General features: G+C 42.0%; 1 protein-coding gene across 1 annotated transcript in view; it reads left to right on the forward strand.

Moving 5' to 3' along the window:
* Positions 1-5,308: 5,308 nt before the first annotated feature.
* The window catches only part of LONRF1 (LON peptidase N-terminal domain and ring finger 1), a gene marked incomplete at its 5' end in the record, with an annotated part of 45,764 nt that continues 26,168 nt past the window's right edge, over positions 5,309-24,904 (forward strand). Inside the window, 5 exons of the mRNA XM_082680509.1 lie at positions 5,309-6,020; positions 19,700-19,818; positions 20,840-20,962; positions 23,977-24,126; positions 24,591-24,831. Coding sequence (XP_082536635.1) covers positions 5,309-6,020; positions 19,700-19,818; positions 20,840-20,962; positions 23,977-24,126; positions 24,591-24,831 — 1,345 coding nt within the window. The remainder of the gene's footprint in view (positions 6,021-19,699; positions 19,819-20,839; positions 20,963-23,976; positions 24,127-24,590; positions 24,832-24,904) is intronic.

Raw genomic sequence — 24,904 nt, forward strand, 5'->3', positions numbered from 1 at the left:
AAAACAGGAAAAAGAGATAGGGAGACCAGGCAAGACATCACAGGTGCCATTTGCTCAAAAGTCTAAAGGAAGAGAGAAAGGCAGCCTGGAGGATCTCAAGCAGAAGAGCATCCCTGGCCAGGAGAACAGAAAGGACCAAGGTCCTGCGAGGCCGTTGTGTCCGGAGAAGTGTGAGAAAAGAGAGAGCAAAAGAGCTGGGGGGTAGGATAGACCAAGTACTGACTTCTGGGTCATGGTTGGGACTTTGGATTTTCTTCTGAGTTAAAATGAGAAATAGATGCTGTGTTTCGAGGAGCATGCTGTTTATGTTTTGAGAAGATTACGCTGCCTGCTGTGCTGATAACAATGCAAGGGTGTCATGACAAAAGCAGAGGCCAGTGGCAGCAACCTAGGTGAGACATGCTGCTAGTGGCTGGGACCAGGCTGGTGGCAGGGGAGGAGTGAGTTGGAGTCAGAGTCTGGATACACTCTGAAGGTAGAACCAAAAGGATTTTCTGGCCCACCACGTGTAAAGTGTGAGAGAAAGGGAGGAGTTGAGGATGACTCCAAGATTTTTTTGACCCACATAGGCATCCTACCAGGTCTTCTCAAATGTTCAAAGACTTTCTGATTTTCCCAGGAGTTTAGTAAGCATTTCTACATAATAATAGTAATAATAATGTTAGATCTTATCCAAATGAATAGTGCTTTATAATTTTCAAATTATCAAAGCTTTATTTGCTATGTTAGGCTGTTTGTTTCTTTGTTTTCTTGATTTATTTATACATGTGCACATATATATATTTGCTGATTATAATTTTTCTCTATATCTGTTTCCACTTGCAAAATTTTTTCTCTTACCTAAAGAATACCAAGACCCATTGCGTTATTTTAGGAGAGATGCTGATAGCTTGAGCCAGGGTGATGGTGGGGCTGGCAGGGGTTTGGGGAGCAGCGGGAACAGTGAGAAGGGGTCAGAGTCTGTATATATTCTGAAAGCAGAACTAAAAGGATTCTCTGGCAGGCCCGATGGGACATATGAGAGAAAGGAGAAGTGAAGAATATAAATTGTCCTAGTGTGTTAATGATAAATATCTTTTTATCACTGATGAGAATGAAGACTATTAGGTGATATCATTACTTTGTGTGTGACTCATTCAGCAATGATTATCTAGTGCCCTCAGTGCTAGAGACACCTCAATGAACAAGATGGGCAGAAATCCCAGTTCTCAAGGAGCTTACATTTTAGAGGACAGAAATACTTTGTGTGTATATATATATATATATATATGATGTCAGGTGACAGTAAGTGAGGGGTCGGGGGACAAGAAAGGAGGATAGACAATCCAGGAGACTTTATATGTAGTTAATTCTTAGAACTTCTTAACTAATGTATGGGATTTTTTTCCTATGTCTATTTCTAGTTAACAGCTTGATACTGGGAAATGCATTCATTTTATCAATTTGACTACCAATAAAATAGAATATGGGTTACATAGTATTTCTAGGTTCTTCAGAGTATTAGAAGAATTAAGAATGGTGCCCTTGAGCACTTCAACAGTGTTCCCCAAGGGGATAACAGAATACTTTAATACTGGGTGGTATACTTGGTCAGACAGTAGTCATTGCAGGCAACTGGGTTTAGACATCTACTTACCGTCACCTCTATTTAACCTACTCAGTTTGTCCTCATTAGGGCTCTTCACTTAGAACACCATTATAGCAATCATATACTGTATTTTTAGCATCTTATATAAATTTCCCCACAAATGCCCGTTATATAACCAGCTCCCCTCCCCCCCAGGCTCTCCTCCAGCCTCTCACAGATTTATATAAGGGGCGAGGAGGGGCGTATGGGGGGGATCCCTATCCAGTGACTGCAAATGTTCGTGTCCCAGAGATGGTTCTCCCTCCTCTGGACAGGGCTGGGCGTGCACCACCCAAGTGTGCTTCTGATCCCTCTTCTCAGCAGCCTTCACCTTCTGCTGTTATATTTTCATCAGGTGTCACATTGCTGTGTTCCTGTGTCTGGGAGACTCTCTGCCTCCTCTCACTGTGTTCAAACCAACCCCTAGGACTCAGCTCCAGAGGCAGAAGGCACCTGAAAGAGAGTTCCACTTCTAGCATTTTTCAGATGGCAAACGAGGCTCAGCAAGGCCAGGGGATTTCCTCCCGGATATAGAGGCATAGACGCGGTCAAGACCAGGTCTCTGGATTCCCTTTCTAGTATGACTTCTATTAAAGCAGCATCTTCTCAGGTCTAAGAGTCCTCGTGTATGTAAAACGAGGGGTATGCAAGGTGGCTCTAAAGTCCCTTCCATCTGTGCCTTATGTACTGATACGCTATTATTGGGTATGTACTGATTGTTTCATTTTAGAATTCACTGTTCTCAATGCATTGACTAGAATGTTACCAACTGAAATGAATCAGGAAGAGGACACAATTTTGCTTGGCTCTTTTAAGCTTAAATTCAATTTCTGTTTTTTTAATGGTAAGAATGTGAGGAAACAAATGGTAAATTCACCCACAGTAAAAAAAAAAAGAAAAAGAAAAAGGGGTTCAAATACACACCTTCAGGTGATTTGTGCACAGGAAAAGCACTATGTTACGTGATTCTTAAATAGTTTATCTAACTATACCAGGAAAAGTCTCCTTCTGGTGCAGTGGGGCGGGGGAAGGCAGGGATACGCAGGGAATGATGGTGATAAGCATTTTCCAAATTAGGAAATAGATATGCTTTTCTTCTTACTCTCTTACATAACTGATCTATTTTAGAAGACAACACAAAAAAACTGAAATGAAATACAAATCTCATGATTTTACTACTTTGTTAGCAAAGACAGAAGTAACGCTGGAAGGGAAAGAGAGGAGAGTTTCACCCCATCCTATTCCTCTTGGCCCGGAGGATTTTTTTTTTTTTTTTTTTCCACAGGATTCCCTCTCCTCCATGGCAGCCTGCTGGGTGAGTCAGAGACCAAAGTCCAAATTTTAGAAAATGAATGAAGAAAGATACTAATTTTCTCTCCTCTGAATTTAAAAAGCAGTCGCATCAAAGTACATCTCCTCTTTTGGTGGCATAGCATGACAGACAAGTGACCGGTCTTAGAGTCAGTGATCGTTTTGCCCCAGACTTCCTGATTCAGAGGGAAATTGTGCTGCACACAAAGGCCACAGAGGCAGTACAACCTCTTACATAAATAAGTTACATAAATGAGAACCAGTTACGTAAATGTATAAACGAGCAAACAGGAATTATAACCATTCACAAATGCCAAGGAGAACACGGCAAGATTCCTCCTACAGTCCCATTTTTCCCCCTTCACATTATCATAATTGTACTATTTTATTTCACACCAGAATCAGATATGGCTATTTGTCACATTTATTGGGGAAAGAAATTCCAAAGGATAAATGATGCTTCATATTATTTTCTGAACCATATATTTTACTTTTGGGGGAAATTCCCTAATAAAACCTGATTTGAACTATACTTGATAAGAAACATAAGCATGTTTATCAACTTATACTTTTTTTGTGTAATCATGAACACATGTATTCATTACTATTGTACATTTTGCAAGCGGCTCTTAGGATAGGAATACATCACAAAAGTAAATGTCCATGGGCATATGGATATTTGTTTTACTACTTATGGTTTCAAGTTTCAGATGAGTATGTGGGCATCTGACTAATGTCATTCTTCTGTTTATGGAGGGAAGGCAGTGATTCAGGGGTCTAGAATTAGATTCAAGGTTGTGCTTGTGAATCAATCCCAATACACCACACTTCAGATGATTAGGAGTTGCTCCTTGGGTCTCAGCTGGCAATCTGTTTCAGGTTCAATGTGGATGTTGTCTTGGGGGCAGTGTATCTACGTCTCTGAAGTCGTGAGATTTGCTAATTATGTAGTAGAAACACATGTAACTCAAAGCAGTTTTGAGCCTAACTGCCTGTTCTCTGTAAAGAGGGATGTTGATTAAACGTTAGCCAGTTTCATACATAGTATGCTCAGGTTGAGTCCCTTTAGCTCCGTTTTGAAAATCTCATGTGAAATATTTTTATCTAAGATCTAATAATAGTGGAATGCGAGTAAAGTGATCTTAAAACGTTTGTATATTATTAGCTGTGTGATTTTGGGCAAATAACTTTCCCTCTCTGGGCCATTGTTTCTAACCATTTGAAAAAGGACAGCATTAACAATCTAGTACCTTATAATCAAATCTATAAATATTTCCAACGGAGAGCTTTAAACCCGCTACCACCAAGTTTAAAGGAAATATAACCCATTATACAAAAACCAGATCATTTTCCTTCTCTTCTGTGGGCAAAACTGCAGACCTTGCTTGGGTTGCAGTGATATGACTTTCCTGTGAAAAAGCATTCACCTGGTGTTTTCTCTTTAAAAATGCCAAATATAGGCCTTAGCCAGCTGTTGGGCAGTAAATGAGATGTGGAGAGGAACCTGTGGGCCTCCTCCCTCGAGATGGTGGGGGGGCGGGGTTAAACCAGAAAAGCAGCAGTAATTTGGCACCAGGGAAAACTGTCTTACACTCTGGAGGGAGTCGCGTCAGGTAGGTGAGTAGAGTTATTTTGTTCCTAAAGTTGACCTACTCTAGACTTGGGGAGTCACAAAGTCATCAGACTAACTTTGCGCGTTCCTAAGCCCTCTGCCTCTACGTGTCCATCTGTAACTTGGGCATAAACTAGAGAAAACGCAGATGAGCACCTACACTACACCGGGAGGCTCCCAGGGGCCAGGAAGAGGGGGCGGGTCCCCACTCAGGTGGGCGTTTATGTCCGGGAAGGGTGGGCAGTTTGGGCCTCAGTCCCGCGAAGCCTGCTGCCCGGCAGGAGAGCACCCACGAAGCAGGGATTAGGGGAGAGTCCGCGGCAGGTGCGGGGTCGTCCGACGGAGATACCAGTGGGGCGAGGGAGGTCTGGGCTCCTTCGGGCTTTGTTCGGTTACAAGCCAGGCCCTTCTTCCGGAGAAGCCAATTAGATCCCCGCTGGGAGATCATCTGACCTCGCGTCTCCCGCCAGGAGGGGCTTCGGGAGGGGCTGGACAGGCGGTAGGATCCTCGGGGACCCGGTCGCGGGGCGGGGGTTGGGGGGGGAGAGTGCGGGGGAGTCCCGGGCGCCTCCGCGCAGCCCGGTCCCGCCCCGCCCGCGCCCGCCAGGCCCCGCCCCCGGGGCTTCCCGGGCGCGCGCCGCCCCGCTGTGTCCGCGCGCCACGCCCCCCTGCTCGCGGGCAGCGTGCGGAGCCGCGCGCCCCGGAGGCTCCGGGACCGTGGCGGCGGGCGGCGGCGGCGGAGCAACCCTTTGCGGGCCATGTCTTCTCCGGTCGTAGCGAGGAGCTCCCAGGGAGAGAGCCAGGAGGCGGATCCCCGGCCGCGGAGCCGGGGCCGGTTCTGGGAAGTGGGCGGCGGCGGCGACCGGCTGGAGCGCGCGGCCGCGGAGTCGGAGCGCTGGGAGCTGCTGCTCCGCCGGGGCGAGCTGCTGGCGCTGGGCGGCCACCTGAAGGGAGCGCTGGAGGCGTACGCGGCGGCGCTGCGCCGCGGGGCCCCGGTCAGGCCCGAGTGCCTCGGTACCCTGGTGGACTGCCTGGTGTTCAACTACCGGCTCCGCCACGGGCTGGGCTGGAGCGCGACCCCGGCGGAGGGCGCCCACCCCGGCGCCGGCGGGCTGCTCAGCTGCCTGGGCTGCCGGGGCTTCCTGAGCGAGCCGGTGACCGTGGCCTGTGGCCACAGCTACTGCCGCCGCTGCCTGCGGAGAGAGCTCCGCGCCCGCTGTCGCCTCTGCCGGGACCGGCTGCCGCCCGCCGCGGCCGCTGATGCTGAGGGGACCTCCCCGCGGCCGCCGCCTCTGGCCGCCGCCATCGCTGCCTCGGGCTTCAGGACCAGCGTCGTTCTCAACCACCTGGCCGAAAAGTGGTTCCCGGGCGAGCGGGAGAGAGCCCGGGCGGCCGGGCGTCTCGGGGAGCTGCTGCACCAGGGGCGCTACCGGGAGGCCCTGGCCGCCGCCTGCGAGGAGCTGCGAACAGGTGACCGCGCGGGCCCCGCGACCCCACCCTCCTTTCCCCGACGGGCGGGCGGCCACGAACTCGTCTACGCCCCCGGGAGGCTTCCCGAGGCCGGCTGCCTCTCGTGGGTCGGGTCTCGGGGTCCTGGAGGGTGTGGGAGGGGGCGGCGCCCCAGGGTGCTTCGGTCACAGTGGGGATCGCCCTCGAGCCGACTGTGACGCGGCGCGGGGTTCCCTCCGCTGCGGCCTGGCGCTGTGGCGGGCGCGCCCGGAGTGGAGCGGAGCGGCGCGGCGCGGGTGGCCGGGCGAGGCCGCCCGAGCGCGGGATGGGGAGGGAGTTGGGCGAGCCTGAGCGGCTGTTCTCTTCCTGCCGCGCTCTTTCCGGTAATTGGCCGCTCGGGCCGGGCCGGGTCCGCCACGGGGAGACGCCAGCCGGGGCGGGGAGAGGATCCCCAGACGAGGCTGGGTGTGCAACGTATACCTTGGTCTCCCACAAAAGTCACCGGGGCAATTGGAAACCGCTGGAGGCAGAATTGCATAAGCGGGGGGCGGGGGGCGTTGTGTAACGGGTGACGTCCGGTGGGCGTGGCAGGAGCTCGGCGCCCGCACCCCGCACCCGGAGGCCCCGTGGGCCGCCGGGCTGCGGAGGTTGCTCCGGGTTGTTCCAGTCTTAGCTGAAAATGCCTGCCGACCTGGTTCCTCTTGATGATTTCCCCCTGTGTGTGTCAGGGCGTGCTTATTTCAGAAGCACACGTGTGCTTACTTTCGAAAACACCTAGTTCACGGTAAAGATAAAGAGTCAGCCTCTGATCGAGTTCGTTGCCACGCTTGTTTCCCTTTCCCTCTTGATCAAGCTGTGGGGAAAAGGCCTTGAAGATCTTTTGTCTGTTTCTTCGCCTCCAAGAAGCAGTTTCGGCCTCCTAACTTAGGCTAGCACTTTTCTTTTTGGGCTGTGGAAAGGGACGTTGCCGGAGTTAGTTCGCTGTGTAAAATTAAGAGTTGTTCTTTAATTCGGTGGTTTTCTACCAGGCGGATTTTACTGCCCGCCCCCCAGCCCCAGGGGACATTATCTGGGGCAATATCTAGGGAGATTTCTGGTTGCCACCCCATGTGGGAGTGGTGCTAGTGTATCTAGTGGGTAGAGGCCGGCGATGCTGCTCAACATCCGGCGATGCACGGGACAATCTCCCACACAAAGATCAGGCCCCAAATGTCAATTTTGTCACTGTTAAGCCTTGTGTTAAGTAAGGATGTTTCAAGACTAAGGTCTGTACAGGCATGGAATAACACTTGGGGAAATAATCCCCAAGAAAACAGACTTCCAGAATATAAACTGATGCTAAGTATGAGGTGCATTTATAAACTGTAACAAAGTATCTTGTTGTAGGTCTTTTACACTAAGTGCCCAGTCACTTTGAGCTAGTTAACTGTGTTGAGCTGTTTAATACCTTTAGAGTTCAAAGCACAAACTTGGCATATTTTCAGTATCTTTATGGGAGTAGCAGTTATAAAATAGAATGATAGATCCAAAACAAAAGAGAACTATTTGGAATGCAAAATTCCAATACAACTCAGCCTCTCTGGGTGAATAGAGTATGAATGGTGAAGTACAGACCATCTAGGACATGGTCCTCCTTTTTTTTTTTTCCATTTATTTATTTATTTTTGGCTGTACTGGGTCTTTGTTGCTGCGCGCGGGCTTTCTCTAGTTGCGGCGAGCGGGGGCCACTCCTCGCTGCGGTGCGCGGGCTTCTCACTGCGGTGGCTTCTCTTGTTGCGGAGCATGGGCTCTAGGCATGCAGGCTTCAGTAGCTGTGACACGTGGGCTCAGTAGTTGTGGCTCGCGGGCTCTAGAGCGCAGGCTCAGTAGTTGTGGTACACGGGTTTGGTTGCTCCGCGGCATGTGGGATCTTCCCGGACCACGGCTCGAACCCGTGTCCCCTGCATTGGCAGGTGGATTCTTAACCACTGCACCACCAAGGAAGCCTGGTCCTCATTTTTTAAATGAAGCAGAAGCTGCAGCAGTGAAATGACTTGTCCACAGTCACACACAGCCAGCTGATTGTGGAGGCAACACCATGTCCTCCATTCCTCCTAAATGTTGAACCAGGGTTCATCCTACCGGTATAACTCATCCAATGAAAATGTTTAACATAAATTTCCAAGGAATTTTTTTGTCACTAGTGTAAAATAAAGGATGAAACTTACTGACAGCCCTGTTCAGTATTAACTCCCACTGATTTAGTGGTTTGACCTCTTAAATTAGGCATTTCGTAAGAATTCAGGTCCTAATCCATGGAAGAACACGGAGTACATTTACTAATTAAGATTTAGCTTAATGTTCTATGACCAATAATCTTTTAATTAAAGAAGATTTGGGGCCTGGAGTTGAGGATATTATTTTTAACAGAAAAAGACTGAAAGATCTATTCTTTCTCCTTTTTTCAGTTTGCATAGCCTGCATGTGGGAATTCTGTCCACTCAGCTGCTTAATTCTACTTTAGCAGGACTAGAACCCAAGTCTCCTGACTTTCACCTCATCAGTCTGTTTTCCCCTCATTTTTAGGTCTTTCAAAAATCATTAATTCCATAATCAAAAATGTGTCTGAATGGTACTAATGAGGATAACTTTTTTCATCCTTTGAATTTTTAGTGCAAAGTAGGAGGGAAAAAATCTTAGAGCTAACAAATTATAGTTGGTAAAGTACAAATATTATGTATTTAACAGTTTATGGGCATAAATAAAAAAGGTTTAGTAGAGTTATAAATGTACTTGTAGAGTTAAGCTTTAAATTTTTGAGAGCCAGGCATTTGAAATGTATTTATATAATTATACAGCTGTAGTTACTTAAGATACTTTCATTATTGTTAACAATGGAAAAAGACCTTCACTATAATTTCTTCGTATAATTCTTACAATGAAACAAATACTATTAACTAGAAAAAATAATCTAGTCTACAGTTAGCCCACACACATCCAAATTTAATCCCTGTCAACAAGAAAGGAAAGTTAGAAAACCTTTGCCAAAATCAGAACGTTCCCATTGAGATTACATAAGTTTCTGTTGAACTGAAATATATTTAGATAACATTTAATCCATTGATCTTTTGGTATTAACTCTCAGATGTTTCATAACTTTGTCTTTTTAGTATTCAAGGATATTATGTAAGTCTTTTCTGCATTGAACCTTTATACTTAAGAGTCTTTTGAAATAATGCAACTTTGCTGTGCTCTCTTTTATTTTTTTTCAATAAAGATTTTTTCCCTTTTTGTTTTTATTATCTTATTTTTGGCTGTGTTGGGTCTTCGTTGCTGCGCGCAGGCTTTCTCTAGTTGCGGTAAACAGAGGCTAACTCTTCACTGTGGTGCGCCGGCTTCTCATTGCAGTGGCTTCTCTTGCGAAGCATTGGCTCTAGGCGTGCGGGCTTCAGTAGTTGTGGGCTTCAGTGGTTGTAGCACATGGGCTTAGTTGCTCCACGGCATGTGGGATCTTCCCCGACCAGGGATCAAACCCGTGTCCCCTGCATTGGCAGGTGGATTCTTAACCACTGTGCCACCAGGGAAGTCCCTCTTCCTTTTATTTTTAATGAATTTTTACCCTGACTTGCCATTCTCCCCCCCAAAAGAACACCAACAGAACAGTATAATTTACAGTTTGAACTGGTTAAAAAAAAATAAAAGTCGTAAGGAGGAGAATATTTTATTTGAAATACTTGGAGAAGGAAGGTTTTGTTTTGAATATTAATTATGTAGTCCTTGACTATTACCAAGTATTTTTAAATTCTTTGTCATTTCATTGTCATAAAGAATCCTGTGGAGTACCATTATCCTCAGAGGGAAATTGAGACACATAGGGTTAGAGAATGCAGTACAGCCTAGTAGTTAGAGCTGTGCATGCTGGTGTCTGATGACCTGGGTTTGAATCACAGCGCGGCATCCACCTGCTCTCTGGCCTTGGGCCTGTGTTTGACCTCCCTGTTTTGCTTTCCTTATCTGAAAAGTGAAAATAGTGTCTACCTCATAGAAAGATAGCAACCATAACAACAGCCTAGGGCTGTTGTGAGAATTAAGAGTCAAAACAGGTGAAGTGCTTTGAATGGTGCCTGATGGATAAATACTCAGTAAAAATTAAAATATTTTTAAAATGTAAAATTTGTGCTCCAGCAAGAAGGTGATTTAGCTAAAATTGAAATCTAAATCTTATAATGTCAAGTCCTGCTCTTTTCTCTCTACCACATTAATATTACCAGAGTGAGGGTTAAATCCTGATTCTCGCCTGCATATGTTAATTAGTAGTAACATTTTAGCATACATCAATAAAATATAGACATTGCAAGGCTTTCGTTATAAAAAGGTAAGTCAAATTATAGGTAGATACTGAATACATTTAAAGAAAATGTAAAGGGTTTTTAATATCTTAGTCAACTAGGTTAACATGAAGAGATTTGAATTTAATTCATCAGTAAACTTATATATGCCCTAACTTATTCTGCAAAGTACCTGAAACAGTAAACATTGACATTTATATGGTGCTTTATACTTCACTGAGTATTTTCACTTCCATTATCTTAACTGATTCTTACAAAAGATCATGCGAGATAGGAGAGCATGTATTAGTACCCCTAATTCACAGATTAAAGGGCTCCAAGAATTTTAAGTGACTTTTTTTAAGGCAAATAAGTAACCAAATTAGAACTGAAGAAAAGAGCTCCAAGAATTTTAAGAGACTTTTTAAAGGCAAGCAAGCAACTGAGTTGCAACTGAAAGCAGAAATTGGGCATGTGAATATTGCTTCTAAGACTGAAGTTGATTTTAAAAATTAGCATATAAAACATAAATCTTAGGTGTTCTTGCTATTAATTTAACAAGTATTTGTTCAGTGCTTACTGCATACTAGGCATTGTTTTAGATGCTGGAAATACAGAGGTGAGCAAAATCAAGTCCCTGTCCTTATAAAGTTTGTATTTCTTGTTTCTTTTAAAATTGCAGCAAATTGGTATTTACAGTATTGAAAATCACCAGAAAAGGGGCTTATTGCTTAACTGATTTCTAACAAACTGAGCCTATATCCAGTATATCTGTGATTCATCTTTCCTTTAATTCAGAAGTCACTTGAAGGATTTTTGCAGTGCCTCAGGGTTACTATAAAGATCAGTTATAACAGCTTATTCTTATTGTTACAGATGAAAAGGGGGGTATATAAATAACCCTTAAGTGCTGTGTTTTAAATAATTTCCATGTTTTTACTTTTTTTTAATTCGTCAAATGATGAAAGATTTATCAAAACTCAGTTATCATAGATTTCTCATTATTTTTATATTAACCTTTGGTTTATTCGGAATTGTTTTTCTATTTAGTGGAATATTTCTAAGAGGCTTAGATATATTCAAGTATAATTTTTAACAAATTTGTATAGTATTCTGCCTCTTACATTGTAAAGATACTTTTCAAAATTGTTATGTTTTACTATAGAAGGTGAATGACTTAAGAGAACTATAAAATGCAAGGCAGAAGTTTCTGTTCAGTTTTTTTCTTTGGTAGGATAAGATCATCATTTTCTTTTTTCTTTTTTGCTTCCCCTCCTTTTGTCCAACCTGCGTTACTGATCCCTAAAGATATTTCTCATCCAGCTAAGGTTTATTTGGGTAAAAGAGGTAGAAAATACTTTTCTAATACCTTGTATCAAGAGCTAATCTCATTTATCAATCAGCTTGTTTTGAAATATTTTGTAATATTAACAGTAACTTATTTATTGAACACTCTTGTGCCAGGCACTATGTTAACCGTTAATATGCACTATCTTATTTAGTCCACAAAACAGTCTTAAGATGTAGGTATCGCCAGCATTTTATAGGTGAGTAGACTGAGGTTCAAAGAGTTAGGTAAACTGTCCAAAGTGGATCTGGAGCCAGATCTTCTGAATCCAATGGTTATGATTTTAATTAGTATGCCAGACTACTATTCCTGGACTTTATTAATCAGTCACTAACAACTTGTCAATTGGCAGCTCTTAGTTTAACTGTGATAACCAAGTTCTACCGTACTGAACGTGACAAAGAAATAGAAGCAAAGAAATTTGGTATTTCAGTTAGCCATTGGAATTCCTGAAACAGCTCAACATATAAATATCCAAGAAAAAAGACACTCAAGAGGAATACTTACACATGAACAATCCAAATAGCCAATAAATAGTTTTAAAGGTCAAACTCACTGAAAAAATGCACATTAAAATAATGATGCTGAGTGGCATGGACATATATACACTACCAAACGTAAAATAGATAGCTAGTGGGAAGCAGCCCCATAGCACAGGGAGATCAGCTCGGTGCTTTGTGATCACCTGGAGGGGTGGGATGGGGGGAGGGAGGGAGATGCAAGAGGGAAGAGATATGGAGACATATGTATATGTATAACTGATTCACTTTGTTATAAAGCAGAAACTAACACACCATTGTAAAGCAATTATACTCCAAATAAAGATGCTAAAAAAAAATAATGATGCTATTTTCATTTGTGTTTTCCTAGGAAACAAATACACAGCTTCTGGGCGTGTAAAATAAAGTTTTATAAAAGAAGGGTGAGCAGAATGTATTGAGGACTGTATATCTATATGACTTCCTACACAGTCACTCAACTTTATAGAAAATAAGGAAATAAACTCATATGTAAAAGCTTATAGATATATGTTCATTGCAGTATAGCAAAGAACTATATAGTAATGAATTTTTATATTAGCAAAAATTAGAAGTAATAGGGAATTTTTAAATAGATGGTATACATAGTGGAATAGTTTGCAGCCATTAAAAATCTTGTGGATATAATTACATTGACAGAAAAAGCAGATTATACACAGTATATATGGTATATTTTATAAAACTGTACATTAAAAATGTAATCTACACAAACATAAAAAGTACAGGTTATATGCCAATACTGGTTATTTCTCAATTCATGAGAGCATGAAGTGAGGAACTTTAGGGGACAGATTTTAATGAATTTCTTTGTGGTGGGAAAAGGATTTTTAATTCTTAATTTTCTGTATTTTTCAAAGTTTAAATATTTTATAACTTCTGTTATTCAAAACAAGTTTCTTGAAGATGAAATAAATGATGTGTACACTCCTATTACTACCCATCACGTACTGGAAAACAGATGAGGAGTCAGCACTCTGGAGAACTCTCCCTCCACAGCCCATGTGGGGCCTTGGACAACTTAAAACTAGTTTCCTCATTGTAGCAGAATTTTATTTCAGTCTTTTTATTTGCCTAATGACTCACAATATTACTGGGTTGAAGAGAAGAGAAAATGAGGGCATGAATTGAGGAGCTCAAGGGGACAGATTTTAATGAATTTCCCCTGGTTCAGCAAACATTTATCAAAGCCAGGATTTGAGGATACAGAGACAGTAAATACTGGAGGGAGCTCAAAAACAGATTTTTAAAATTAAGTAAATGCTGCTCACAAACAGTAAAGGAACACAATCATAATAGCAAACACTTAAAATAGTGCTTAAAATATACCAAGCCCTGTTCTAAGTACTTTGCACACATTAACTCTCTCTCTCTCCCCCTCCCCCTCCTCCTCTCCTCCCTCTCTCCCCCTCTCCCTCCATCCCTCCTTCCCTCTCTCTCCCTCCCTACCTCCCTCCCTCTCCCCCTCTCTCCCTCTCTCTCTCTCTCCCCCTCCCTCCCTCCCCCCCTCCCCTCTCTCCCTCTCCCCTGTTATTAGCATAGAGGCGAACAGCAAGAACTCTGGAGCCAGGCAGCTTGGAGGTAGCATCTAGAATCCACCACTTACGGGCTGTTTGATCTTGGGCAAATTACTTAAACTCTCTGTACTCAGTTTCTTTATCTATAAAAATATGGACAGTGTTATACCCACATAGGATTGTTCTGAAGGTTGTAAATTATTTAGAACAGTACATAGTTCGTTGTTGTTATCAAATAACTGTATTAGCTGAAAAAAAAATCATCTCACGTAACTTAAATTCTTGCCCTTTGCTTCTTTGTGTATATTTTTGCATTAAAGAAGTGTGCTTAGTGCATCGCACGGGGAGATCAGCTTGGCGCTTTGTGTCCACCTAGAGGGGTGGGATGGGGAGGGTGGGAGGGAGACGCGAGAGGGAGGGGATACGGGGATATACGTATACTGTACGTATAGCTGATTCACTTTGTTATACAGCAGAAACTAATACAACATTGTAAAGCAATCATACTCCAATAAAGATGTTTTAAAAAAAAAAAGTCTGCCTAAAATTAGTTCAGTTCTTCCCTTTGGGGTAGATTATTTTGTGTGTGTGGTACGCGGGCCTCTCACTGTTGTGGCCTCTCCCATTGCGGAGCACAGGCTCCGGACGCGCAGGCTCAGCGGCCATGGCTCACGGGCCTAGCTGCTCCGCGGCATGTGGGATCTTCCCGGACCGGGGCACGAACCCGTGTCCCCTGCATCGGAAGGCGGACTCTCAACCACTGCGCCACCAGGGAAGCCTTAAATTTTTTATTTTATATTGGAGTACAGTTGATTAACAATGTGTTAGTTTCAGGTGTATAGCAAATTGATTCATTTATACATATATCTATGCTTTTTCAAATTCTTTTCCCATTTAGGGTATTATAGAATATTGAGTAGAGTTCCCTGTGCTATATTGTAGGTCCTTGTTGGTAATCTATTTTAAATATAGTAGTGTGTATATGTCAATCCCAAACTCCCAATTTATCCCTCCCCCCACCTTTCCCCTTTGGTAACCATAAGTTTGCTTTCTAAGTCTGATTTCTAAGTTTCTGTTTTGTAAATTAGTTCATTTGTATCATTTTTTTAGATTCCACATATAAGTGATATCATATGGTATTTGTCTTTCTCTGACTTCTTTCACTTAGTATGATCATCTCTAGGTCAATCCATGTTGCTGCAAATGGCACTATTTCATTCTTTTTTATAGCTGAGTAGTATTCCATTGTATGTATGTACCACATCTTCTTTACTCATTCATCTGTCAGTGGACATTTAGGTTGCTTCCCTGTCCCGGCTGTTGTAAATAGTGCTGCAGTGAACATTGGGGTGTATGTATCGTTTTCTCTGAATATATGCCCAGGAGTGGGATTGCTGGATGGTATGGTAATTCTATTTTTAGTTTTCTGAGGAACGTCCATACTGTTCTCCATAATGGTTGTACCAATTTACATTCCCACCAACAGTGTAGGAGGGTTCCCTTTTCTCCACATCCTCTCCAGCATTTATTGTCTATAGACTTTTTGATGATGGCCATTCTGACTGGTGTGAGGTGATATCTCATTGTAGTTTTCATCTGCATTTCTCTAATAATTAGCCTTTTCATGTGCCTCTGGGCACCTGTATGTCTTCTCTGGAGAACCATCTATTGAGATCTTCTGCCCATTTTTTGATAGAGTTGCTTGTTTTTTTGATATTGAGCTGTATGAGCTGTTCCTAGATTTTGGAGATTAATTCCTTGTCAGTTGTTCATTTGCAAATATTTTCTTCCATTCTGTGGGTTGTCTTTTCATTTTGTTTATGGTTTCCTTTGCTGTGCAAAAGTTTATGAGTTTAATTAGGTCCCATTTGCTTATTTTTGTTTTTATTTCCATTACTCTAGGAGGTGGATCTAAAAAGATACTGCTGCAATTTTCTAAGTTTTATAGTATCAGGTCTTACATTTAGGTCTTTCATCCATTTTGAGTTCATTTTTGTGTATGGTGTTAGAGAGTGTTCTAATTTCATTTTTCTACATTTAGCTGTCCAGTTTTCCCAGCACCATTTATTGAAGAGACTGTCTTTTCTCCATTGTATAGTCTTGCCTCCTTTTTCATAGATTAATTGACCATAGGTGGACAAAAACTCAAGTTTATAGCTGAGGAAACTGAGGTACAGAGGGGTTTGCCAATTTGCCCCAGTTCACAGCGAGTGAGTGGAGGAGCCAGAAGTTGAACCCAGGCAGTCTGGCTTCCAGCCTCACGCTCTGAATCCTTATGGGATGCTGAGTGGCAGCAGACGCAAAGGAAAGCGTCTTGGAGAAGAGACTGGTGAGCTGAGTCTTACTGGATTAGAAAAAGTTATCCAGACTGAGGGGAGTTGGTTTGAGGTGGTCTCACAAAGAATGATGAGGAAGCTCTGTGAAGAAAGGAGGAGATGTGAGTAGAAAGGCATGCATGGGGCTGAGTGAGCAGCTAGGTCTTGTTGGAGTCAAGTGGGAGGCTCATAATGATGGGAAATAAGGCTGGAGAGGTGGGCAGGACCCAAGCAGGGAGAAACTGGGATGTTGTGCTAAATGCCTATTCATCTGTGGATGGTGGGGATATAGGTAAAACTGGAGGCAGGGGGTGCAGTGAGCAAGCTGCTACAATAGTCTTAATGATATTCTGGAAGCCAAAACTAAGGCGATTAGCAGTAGGATTGGAAGAGACCAGGGATGGATTTGGGAAATATTAGAGGAGATAAAATGGACCACGGTTAAGAGTTTGACTTGGGACGTCAGTGTTACAGAATATAGTGACCAGACACCTTGTTTGGGGGGCGGGGTGTGAGAAGTGTACTGAACTTGAGGAAAAACACAGCAGGCTGTTGGAAATTTGATGCACCTGGAGGTAGAATGAGAAAATTAGATGTGGGATTTAAATCATGCTCAGTACACTTAGCCCAGACCCCATCTTTATACTTCTTCATTTTTCCAACAAATTGAGTCTGTAATGTGCCAGGCACTGCATACCTGCAGCTGTGGACTGAGAGGCAGGCCCGCCTGGTGGCCTATGCAGTGAGGTGACTAGTTCATTCCAGCGTCGGCAGGGCCAGGTAGGAAGCAGACAGTAAATGTTTGTCGCCTGTTTCACACCTGAGTTAATCACACACACGCCAGGCTGATGGCGTTCTTTTTCAGTTGCCTTTTTCGCAAAAGTGGATACGGAGGGCAGACATTCTGTATCCTTAGGATATTCGAAGGGCCCCAATTAGTGCATTTGGCTCTTTTTTTGAATTAAGAAGGATCTGCAGGAAATAAGTGGGGTAGCCCTAATCTCTTTTAAAACATATTGGAGAGTGTGAACTCAATTGATGAGGTGGGGTTTTTCCCACCCAAACAGAGTCATTCAAATGTAGTCCTTTGGGCTTCCCTGGTGGCGCAGTGGTTGAGTCCACCTGCCGATGCAGGGGACACGGCTTCGTGCCCCGGTCCGGGAAGATCCCACATGCCGCGGAGGTGCTGGGCCCGTGAGCCATGGCCGCTGAGCCTACGTGTCCAGAGCCTTGCTCTGCCAAGGCAGAGGCCACAACAGTGAGAGGCCCGCGTACCGCAAAAAAAAAAAAAAAATGTAGTCCATTGACATTTGAAGTTCTCAATAAAAACATGACCTATGAGGATTTGGGGAGCAAGAGTTTTAAAATATGATCCTCTTCTCGTCTCTTCATGGGGTCCACCTCTTTTCTAATCCCAGTAGACACTAGCTTTCCAGGGAGTCTGGATAGCCTGAGTGCTTCTGTGTTGAGATGAGAGGGGCACAGTCCTTTCTTGCTTCCCTCAGAGGGGAGAAGCGTTGTAGATTGACTGGGTGCTTTAAAGGCGGAGATCTCCTCCTCCCCTTCCCCAGTGCTGCCCTAGAGAAGCTGCGTAAAGGGCACCACTGAGCAGCGAGGCCTTGATCAGAGGGTGCGTTACTCACGAGGTCCGAATGTGTACTGCGTCAAGTGTCATGCCATGGGGACTTGCTGTAAAAAACAACATGTGAGAAGATAAAAAGCCCAGTGAGGGATCCGTGTGTGGAGTGGGCTGCTTGTTGTGACCGTGAACCCCCTGTCTCTGGAGGTGCTGGAGCACAGGCGGGGTCCCAAGAATGCTGTTGGAAGCACCCAGCTGTGCACGTCCTGGTCGCCGTCCTCTCCAGCTCAAGGGTTTGGATGCTGCTGTAGTGACTGCTTACTCCTTGGACGGGTCTGGCACACATTGCTCTGTTTCCCGAACTCCAGTTGTGCTTGTGAAATCAGGATCACATGGTGCCATTTCACAAGAAAATAGAATTTTCTAATGAGACTGTAAGCTCCTCGAAGACATGGATAAAGTAAAATCTTTTAAACCCCCTCAGGGTCTAGCTTGGACTCTTCATTCTTGATTGAGTAATCACATGGAGCTTTCAGTTTCTATGCATTTTTGTTCAAAGTTAATGATTTACAATTATATTGCTTTAAGAAACAAAAGATGTAATATGCCACATGTGTCTTTTTCTACTGAGGAAGTAAGAAATATTTTCATGAAATATTAATTTTATTCTTGAAAAATTTTCATTGGTATAAATCTGAGGGAACAATAAAATTTGGGTTCTCAAGGACCAGCAACTGAAAAAGGCCTAATTTAATTGTTTAATCTAGATTTATCTGTAGAAAAGCAATGATTTAAAAACTAGAGTAGGGACTTCCCTAGTGGTGCAGTGGTTAAGAATCTGCCTGCCAGTGCAGGGGACACAGGTTCGAGCCCTGGTCCGGGAAGATCCCACATGCTGCAGAGCAACTAAGCCTGTGCACCACAACTACTGAGCCTGCACTCTAGAGCCCATGATCCACAGCTACTGAAGCCCGTGTGCCTAGAGCCCGTGCTCTGCAACAAGAGAAGCCACCACAATGAGACGCCCACACATCGCAAGGAAGAGTAGCCCCCGCTCGCTGCAACTAGAGAAAGCCTGCGTGCAGCAACAAAGACCCAGTGCAGCCAAAAATAAATAATTTAAAAAAAAATCTAGAGTAAATCAGGGAGCTATTAACGAGTTTTCTTTTATTATAGATTTTGTTTTTCAAATGAGGCATTATGGGTCTTTACACCCTTCCCACAATGAATGCTTTGTTTTATAAGCATACATTTTGGAAGCCTCCAAAGATGAATAGCTTTCAAAGAAGACTCAAGTTATGTCATCTGTAGATGTACTGAAAATTAGTTTCTGGCCTAGACTTCAGTTTTACAATCTGTGTACCTGTAGTGATTGATTGTAGTATCATAAATGAACCGTCTGAAATTTTGAGTGCAGTTGGATACTAGTTTAGTTTCTCAAGTAGTGATGGAGAACATAGTGAAATTATCAACAAAGTTCTTTTCCCTCAAATATTTGAAATTAAATCTGTCTGGGGACTGTCCAATACTATTTTTGCTAATGGCAGGAATTAAAAATGTTTTTCCTCTTAAAAAAACTGAGTCTTATCAACCCATTTCCTCCAGAAGCAGGATCACTGTGTACTTTCCTAAGACTGTGCCTTGGTCAGTCTTTGTAACTATGGGATCCCATGTGCATTGGTTACACATATGGTCATTTATAAATAGGATTTCAAAACTGGTATAAAAAAGTAAGATTTACCACAAAAAGGCAAATCTTCTAAACATCTAAGACATGAGTCTTTTAAATTTTAACAGAATGACCTATTTTAAGCAAACATTTTCTTAGGGATGATTATTCATATTATAAAAATATTTTCAGTTTTTTTAAAAAGCATAATTTCCTCCACTAAAATAATCTACTCGTAAGGATTTGATATAAATTATAAATCGTAACATACTATTGGGTTGCACCTGTACAGTGCTCGGTTCACTGCCTTTGCTTTGGTGGTTACTGACTAGAATCACTGAGTCAGTTCGTAATCTAGTATGATGTATTTTGTGGGTCATACAATAATCTTTTAAAAATAATCAAACCTTCATAGTATATTTATTTCAGAGCCCAGCGACTTGACTCTGAAAATTTACAGAGCTGAATCATATGCTGGTCTGCGAGAGTTTAAAGCAGCCATAGAAGATTTAAATGCAGTTCTCTTTCAACTGCCAAATTGGCCTGAGGTAAAATTACTGTCTTACATTTGCATACATTTACAAATTTCAACTGCAGGGAATATGCATTCAGTTATGGTTATAAGTTATAATGGAATGGATTGGGTGATTCTTTAAATAAAATATAGAGTTCTAGAAATCTAAGGTCAATATTTTGAGTGGATGAATATCATGACAGTTTTTTAAACTGTAAGAAACCTTTGTCTCCTAACCAAAGAACAACCTGAATTCAAGGCACAGAAAAAAACAGACTTTAATATACAGCATTTCCTCAAAGAGACACAACTGGCCCTATTGCAGAGCTGGATCCAAACTGGTTATCAATGGAGGAGGTTTTATCAACGGAAAGAGAAGGGGTTCTTGTGGCTGAACAGTTGACTGAGGCATTGTGATGGGAACTGGATGATTAGGCTGTGGTTAACTGTGGTAGATGGGGTCAAAGGAGGTTGCCTTGCCCATGCTGTTTTAAAAAAGGACTTGTGGCATGTATATAATATATAATCAGTTTACTAATTCTCCTTTTTATCAAACTGCCAAGGCAAATTAGTCCATCTCCCATATACTTTAAGCTAGAAGTCATTTTTTTATGTGACTTTTTCCTCCATTCAAAGCTGTGCCTTTGAGGACAGTATAGTAAGGATGCTCTAAAAGTTATAAATTAATAAGGAAAATGATTCAAAATTCCATGATGGCATGACTGGTTAGTACAGGTCCAATGAATGTTAAGAGGGAAAATGATTGTACGGACAGCTTTACAACTATTAAAAAGGAAGAACCCTCTGGACTTATCACTGAAGGGATAAAATGAGAAATGTGGTTTTGAAGTCACTTTCTGGGCCTCAGCTCCCCTGTAGGTGCCTCTCCAGGGCAGGGTGTAAATATGCCTTTAGAATGCCTGGGCCTCCTCAGTCAGTCAGAGTTTGAAAATGAGTATTTCCAAGCAGACTTTCTTTTGTTTTCCCCTTGATACTGATTTTTTTAAAAAAACAATTCCATCCATAAAAGTCATGTATATGTGCTTTTATTGAAGGTCTACTTCAGGAAAGGAAAAGTCCTCCACGATGCTGGTTTTTTAGGTGATGCCTTACAACTGTTTCTTCAGTGCTTAGCGCTTGATGAAGATTTCGCACCTGCAAAGCTAGAAGTAGAAAAGGTAATCAGTTTACCAACTATAATACTTCAAGGTAGGGCTACGACACAGGTCTTTTTACAAATGCCAGTTAGAATCTTGGGTAAGAACATAAGGAGTGTCCATAAGTCAAATTCAGTAGCAATTTGACAAGTAGTTTTCAGGCTTATATACTTATTAGCATACTGAATTCTTACCGAAATCAAAACATTTCATTCAGAGATAGTTAAATGCATTATTTTTGCCTAGTTAAATTTAGATGTTCTCTAATAGTTTGTTCCATGGGAGCCAGACTAATCATCCTTAATTAAACATTGTTGTCGTGATGTTCCTGCTCAGGAATTTTTATTGGCTTCCTTTGCCTTTCATTTCAGGTCTCAACTTTGCTTGCTTTCCGTGGTTGCCAGTGGTATTGCCCCACTCAGTTAGTTTTGCCTTAATATTCTCAGTACTGCATACATCCCTTTCCAAAGTTTGTTCAGCGATGTGTCAGTAGGTGTTAATTAAAAGGAAAAAGGGAAGGGGGTTCTCTGATCAAATAAATGACTTTGGAAAACATTGGGTCGAACCAAACAGATTTCTTCGGATTTTGTCAAGAGTTTTTGCTTTGCTAGCATGACAACAGCATTCAGCTTTTGCCAGATTTACCCACAGAGCATCTGGGATGACTAGAGTCTTTGAAAAATGTTTTGGGAAAATCTACCCTAATATAATTTCAGTGCCCTGTCATGAGATGCTCCCCTCGATGTCTCCCCAAAGATGCCACATTATTTATTACCTTCGTAGTGTTTCTCAGAGTGTGGCTTTTTTTCAGAATCATCTCGGGTGCCTGGTAAACACAGAGATTCCTGGGCCCTACCACAGACCTTTGGAATTAGAATCTCCGGAATTGGGGCATAGTTTAACAAGCACCTTGGGAGATTCTTATGTACCTTGAAGTATGAGAATTTTGAAATTTTTCTCAGATTCCAAATGCCTTATGAATACAGCTAACATTGCTATATCCTCTATAAGGTTTGTTTGCACGCATGTTCTAGCCCACTGATTTAACAAAAAATGGTTTACTGTTGTGTGTTGTGTGTTTTCTGACTGTTCTGCTAGAGTGATTGCCCTGGTGAGATTGCAGACTTTTTAAGGGTGTATGATTTTGCATTTTCCATGCTGCTGGATATCCTTATACTTTTGTAAATATTTGTTTGTTCGTTAGTAAGGTCAGGTGAATGCAAAATACCTACTGCCTTGAAATATTTATTTTTCCTCAGTATTTTTTTTGGTAAATTGTGGTATAATGTACATACAATAAAATGCATGGATTTTACAGTTCAGTGAGTTTTGAGAAATTATACAGTCACGTAACAGCACCCCAATCAAGATATAGAACACTTCCATCATCCTAGAAAGTTCCCTCATCTCCTTTCCAGCAAATTCCCAATCTCTCTGCTTGCAGAGGCAACTACCGTTCAGATTTCTATCACCATAGAATAGTTTTGCTATTCTAGAACTTCGTACACATGGAATCATACAGCATATACTCTTTTGTGTCTGGCTTTTTTTGCTCAACATAATGTTTTTGAGATACATCCAGTAATTTTTTTCTTTTTGATTGTTTACCAAGTATCCCATTGTATGAACACACCACAGTTTGTGATATTCACAGTTAGTGGCAATTTTCATTTGGATTGTTTCCAGTTGATGCTATGGACATTCTTATACACGTCATTTTGTGGACATATGTTTTTATATCTCTTCAGTAAATACCTAGGAGTGGAGTTGCTGTGTTCTAGGATGGGTGTGTGTTTAACACCTTTTTTTAAAATCAGGAAATATAAAACCATACCCAAATTTTAAAATGTTTGTTCATTAGATGGGGTGTTGCTTGAGCACATACAGATACACACACTTTTGTTTACATTATATATATATTTCCTTTTTAGTTACATTGTAAAGACTCATGAAAAATTATGATTTTTGTGTATTGAGAGACAGTACAGCTGAAAAGCCAAACCTCCAAACTGAGGCTTTAAGAAATCGTCTGCTGTACATATACACACAAAATTTGTTTTGACAAGCAAACATGTGAATCCCTCTCATTTCCTTGTAGCCAGGTTCTTCCTCCGTCTTAACCACCCCCGTTTCTTTGAGAGTTGTAGACATATTCCTGAGAGAAGCACCCAAGATTTTGATACTGCAGCTGCCTCATATCAGACAGCTGCCATTTGGTGCCACAAATAATGCTGGGCAGTGGTGACTGACTGTGCAGGTCACTTGTTCAGGGAGAAACTAAATTCAGTGTAAACACATGGAATTTTAGAGTTTAGTAGTTAAAGGTCCAAGTTCACATAAACACTCTTAAGTCCACCTTAAAATATACATTGGGATGAACCATGAACTATTTTGACAGGATAGGACTCACTGATGTTCAAAGGTAATATTTTCCACTTCTCTTAAGATCTCTTCTTTCTACAAACCTCATATTAAAATGTCAACCTTGGACTTCCCTGCCCGTCCAGTGGTTAAGACTCCGTGCTGCCAATTCAGGGGGCACGGGTTTGATCCCTGGTCAGAGAACTAATAAGATCCCACATGCCTCGGGGTGTGGCTAAAGTAAAAAAATCAATAAAACGTCAACCTTTACCTTGGGTACCTTCTCAGGCTACCAAACTCACCACCCCGTGCCGTCCTTTTGAATCATTTATTTGAGGTGATTTGACCCCACTGAGGCACACCTTGGTTTTGCAAGACTTTTTAATCAATATGGACGTTCTGCTTTTTACCTAACCTGTTCCTTCCCTGCTCATTAAAAATAAAGTTGGCTACAACTTTTCTTTCTTTTAAACTGATGGATAGCCGACTCAGAATATTATATTAGTTCTAGGTGTATGATATAGTAATTTGATATTTTTGTAGATTATACTCCATATGAAGTTATTTGCTACAAATTTCCCCCAAATTCTTAAATATTAGGTAACTTTATATTAAATTATCCTCAACCAAATATTTTATAGTTTTCATTACTTTTTATAATATTTCTCTTACAGATTTTATGTGATTTATTGTCACCTGAAAACTTAAAAGAAGGCCTGAAGGACTCTTCCTGGAGTTCATTACCGTGTATTAAAAACAAACCTTTTGGTTTTCCTTCAGTAATAGAAGAGTCTCATTGTGCCAGTGAACTTAGCCCAGAGCAGGTAAGGGGGTGAGTAAAGATAATCATGGGCAATCCGTTTAGGTACTTTCAACCTAGTAGGCATTGTCTTAATAGAATTTCATCTATGGCCTTTTATTTTATACTGAAAACTTTTATGTAAAGTATATGCTCATTAATCACAAATTTAGGTCATTCAGTGTCAGAAAACGTTCAGTCTCTTGGAAAATACAGAACATTGTATTTATTTCAGTTTCCTTGGAGTAGGAACTATATTAGCATAACTGCTTTAACCTTATTATGATGTAAGCCAGCTTGATGTCCAGGGCTATCTAAGTACTGGCAAAAATCACTCACTTGCCAGGGTTTTAGAATTTAAAGTTGGTGCTGTTTAAATGAACAATAAAATGAACATTTTAAGACATCAAAATTTCAGTTTGGTTCTGGCGAGAATAAGGATAGTAAAGAAATACAGTTAGTTACCCTTATTTGTTGTATTTTTTGTAGAATGAAGAAATAGCAGAGGTCACTTCAGAGCCTGTCAAAGGAAGCCTAAACCATGCTCGGTCAGCACAGGCTATAAATTCGACAGACATGCCTGCCAGAGAGGATTGTTTAAAAAGAGTGTCCTCAGAATTTTCACTCTCTGTTCAAGAGCAAGGTGTTCTGCTGAAAAGAAAGCTGTCTCTCTTAGACCAGGATGTGATTGTAAATGAAGATGGAAGAAATAAGCTGAAAAGACAGGGAGGTAAAAATTTCACTACACTCCTATAAAACACATTGATTTATTTAGAATGGCCTTCAGACTTCTTCCTAAAGAA

The sequence above is a fragment of the Grampus griseus genome (assembly GCF_964374135.1).
Source record: "Grampus griseus genome assembly, chromosome: 21".
NCBI classification, from domain to species: Eukaryota; Metazoa; Chordata; class Mammalia; order Artiodactyla; family Delphinidae; genus Grampus; species Grampus griseus.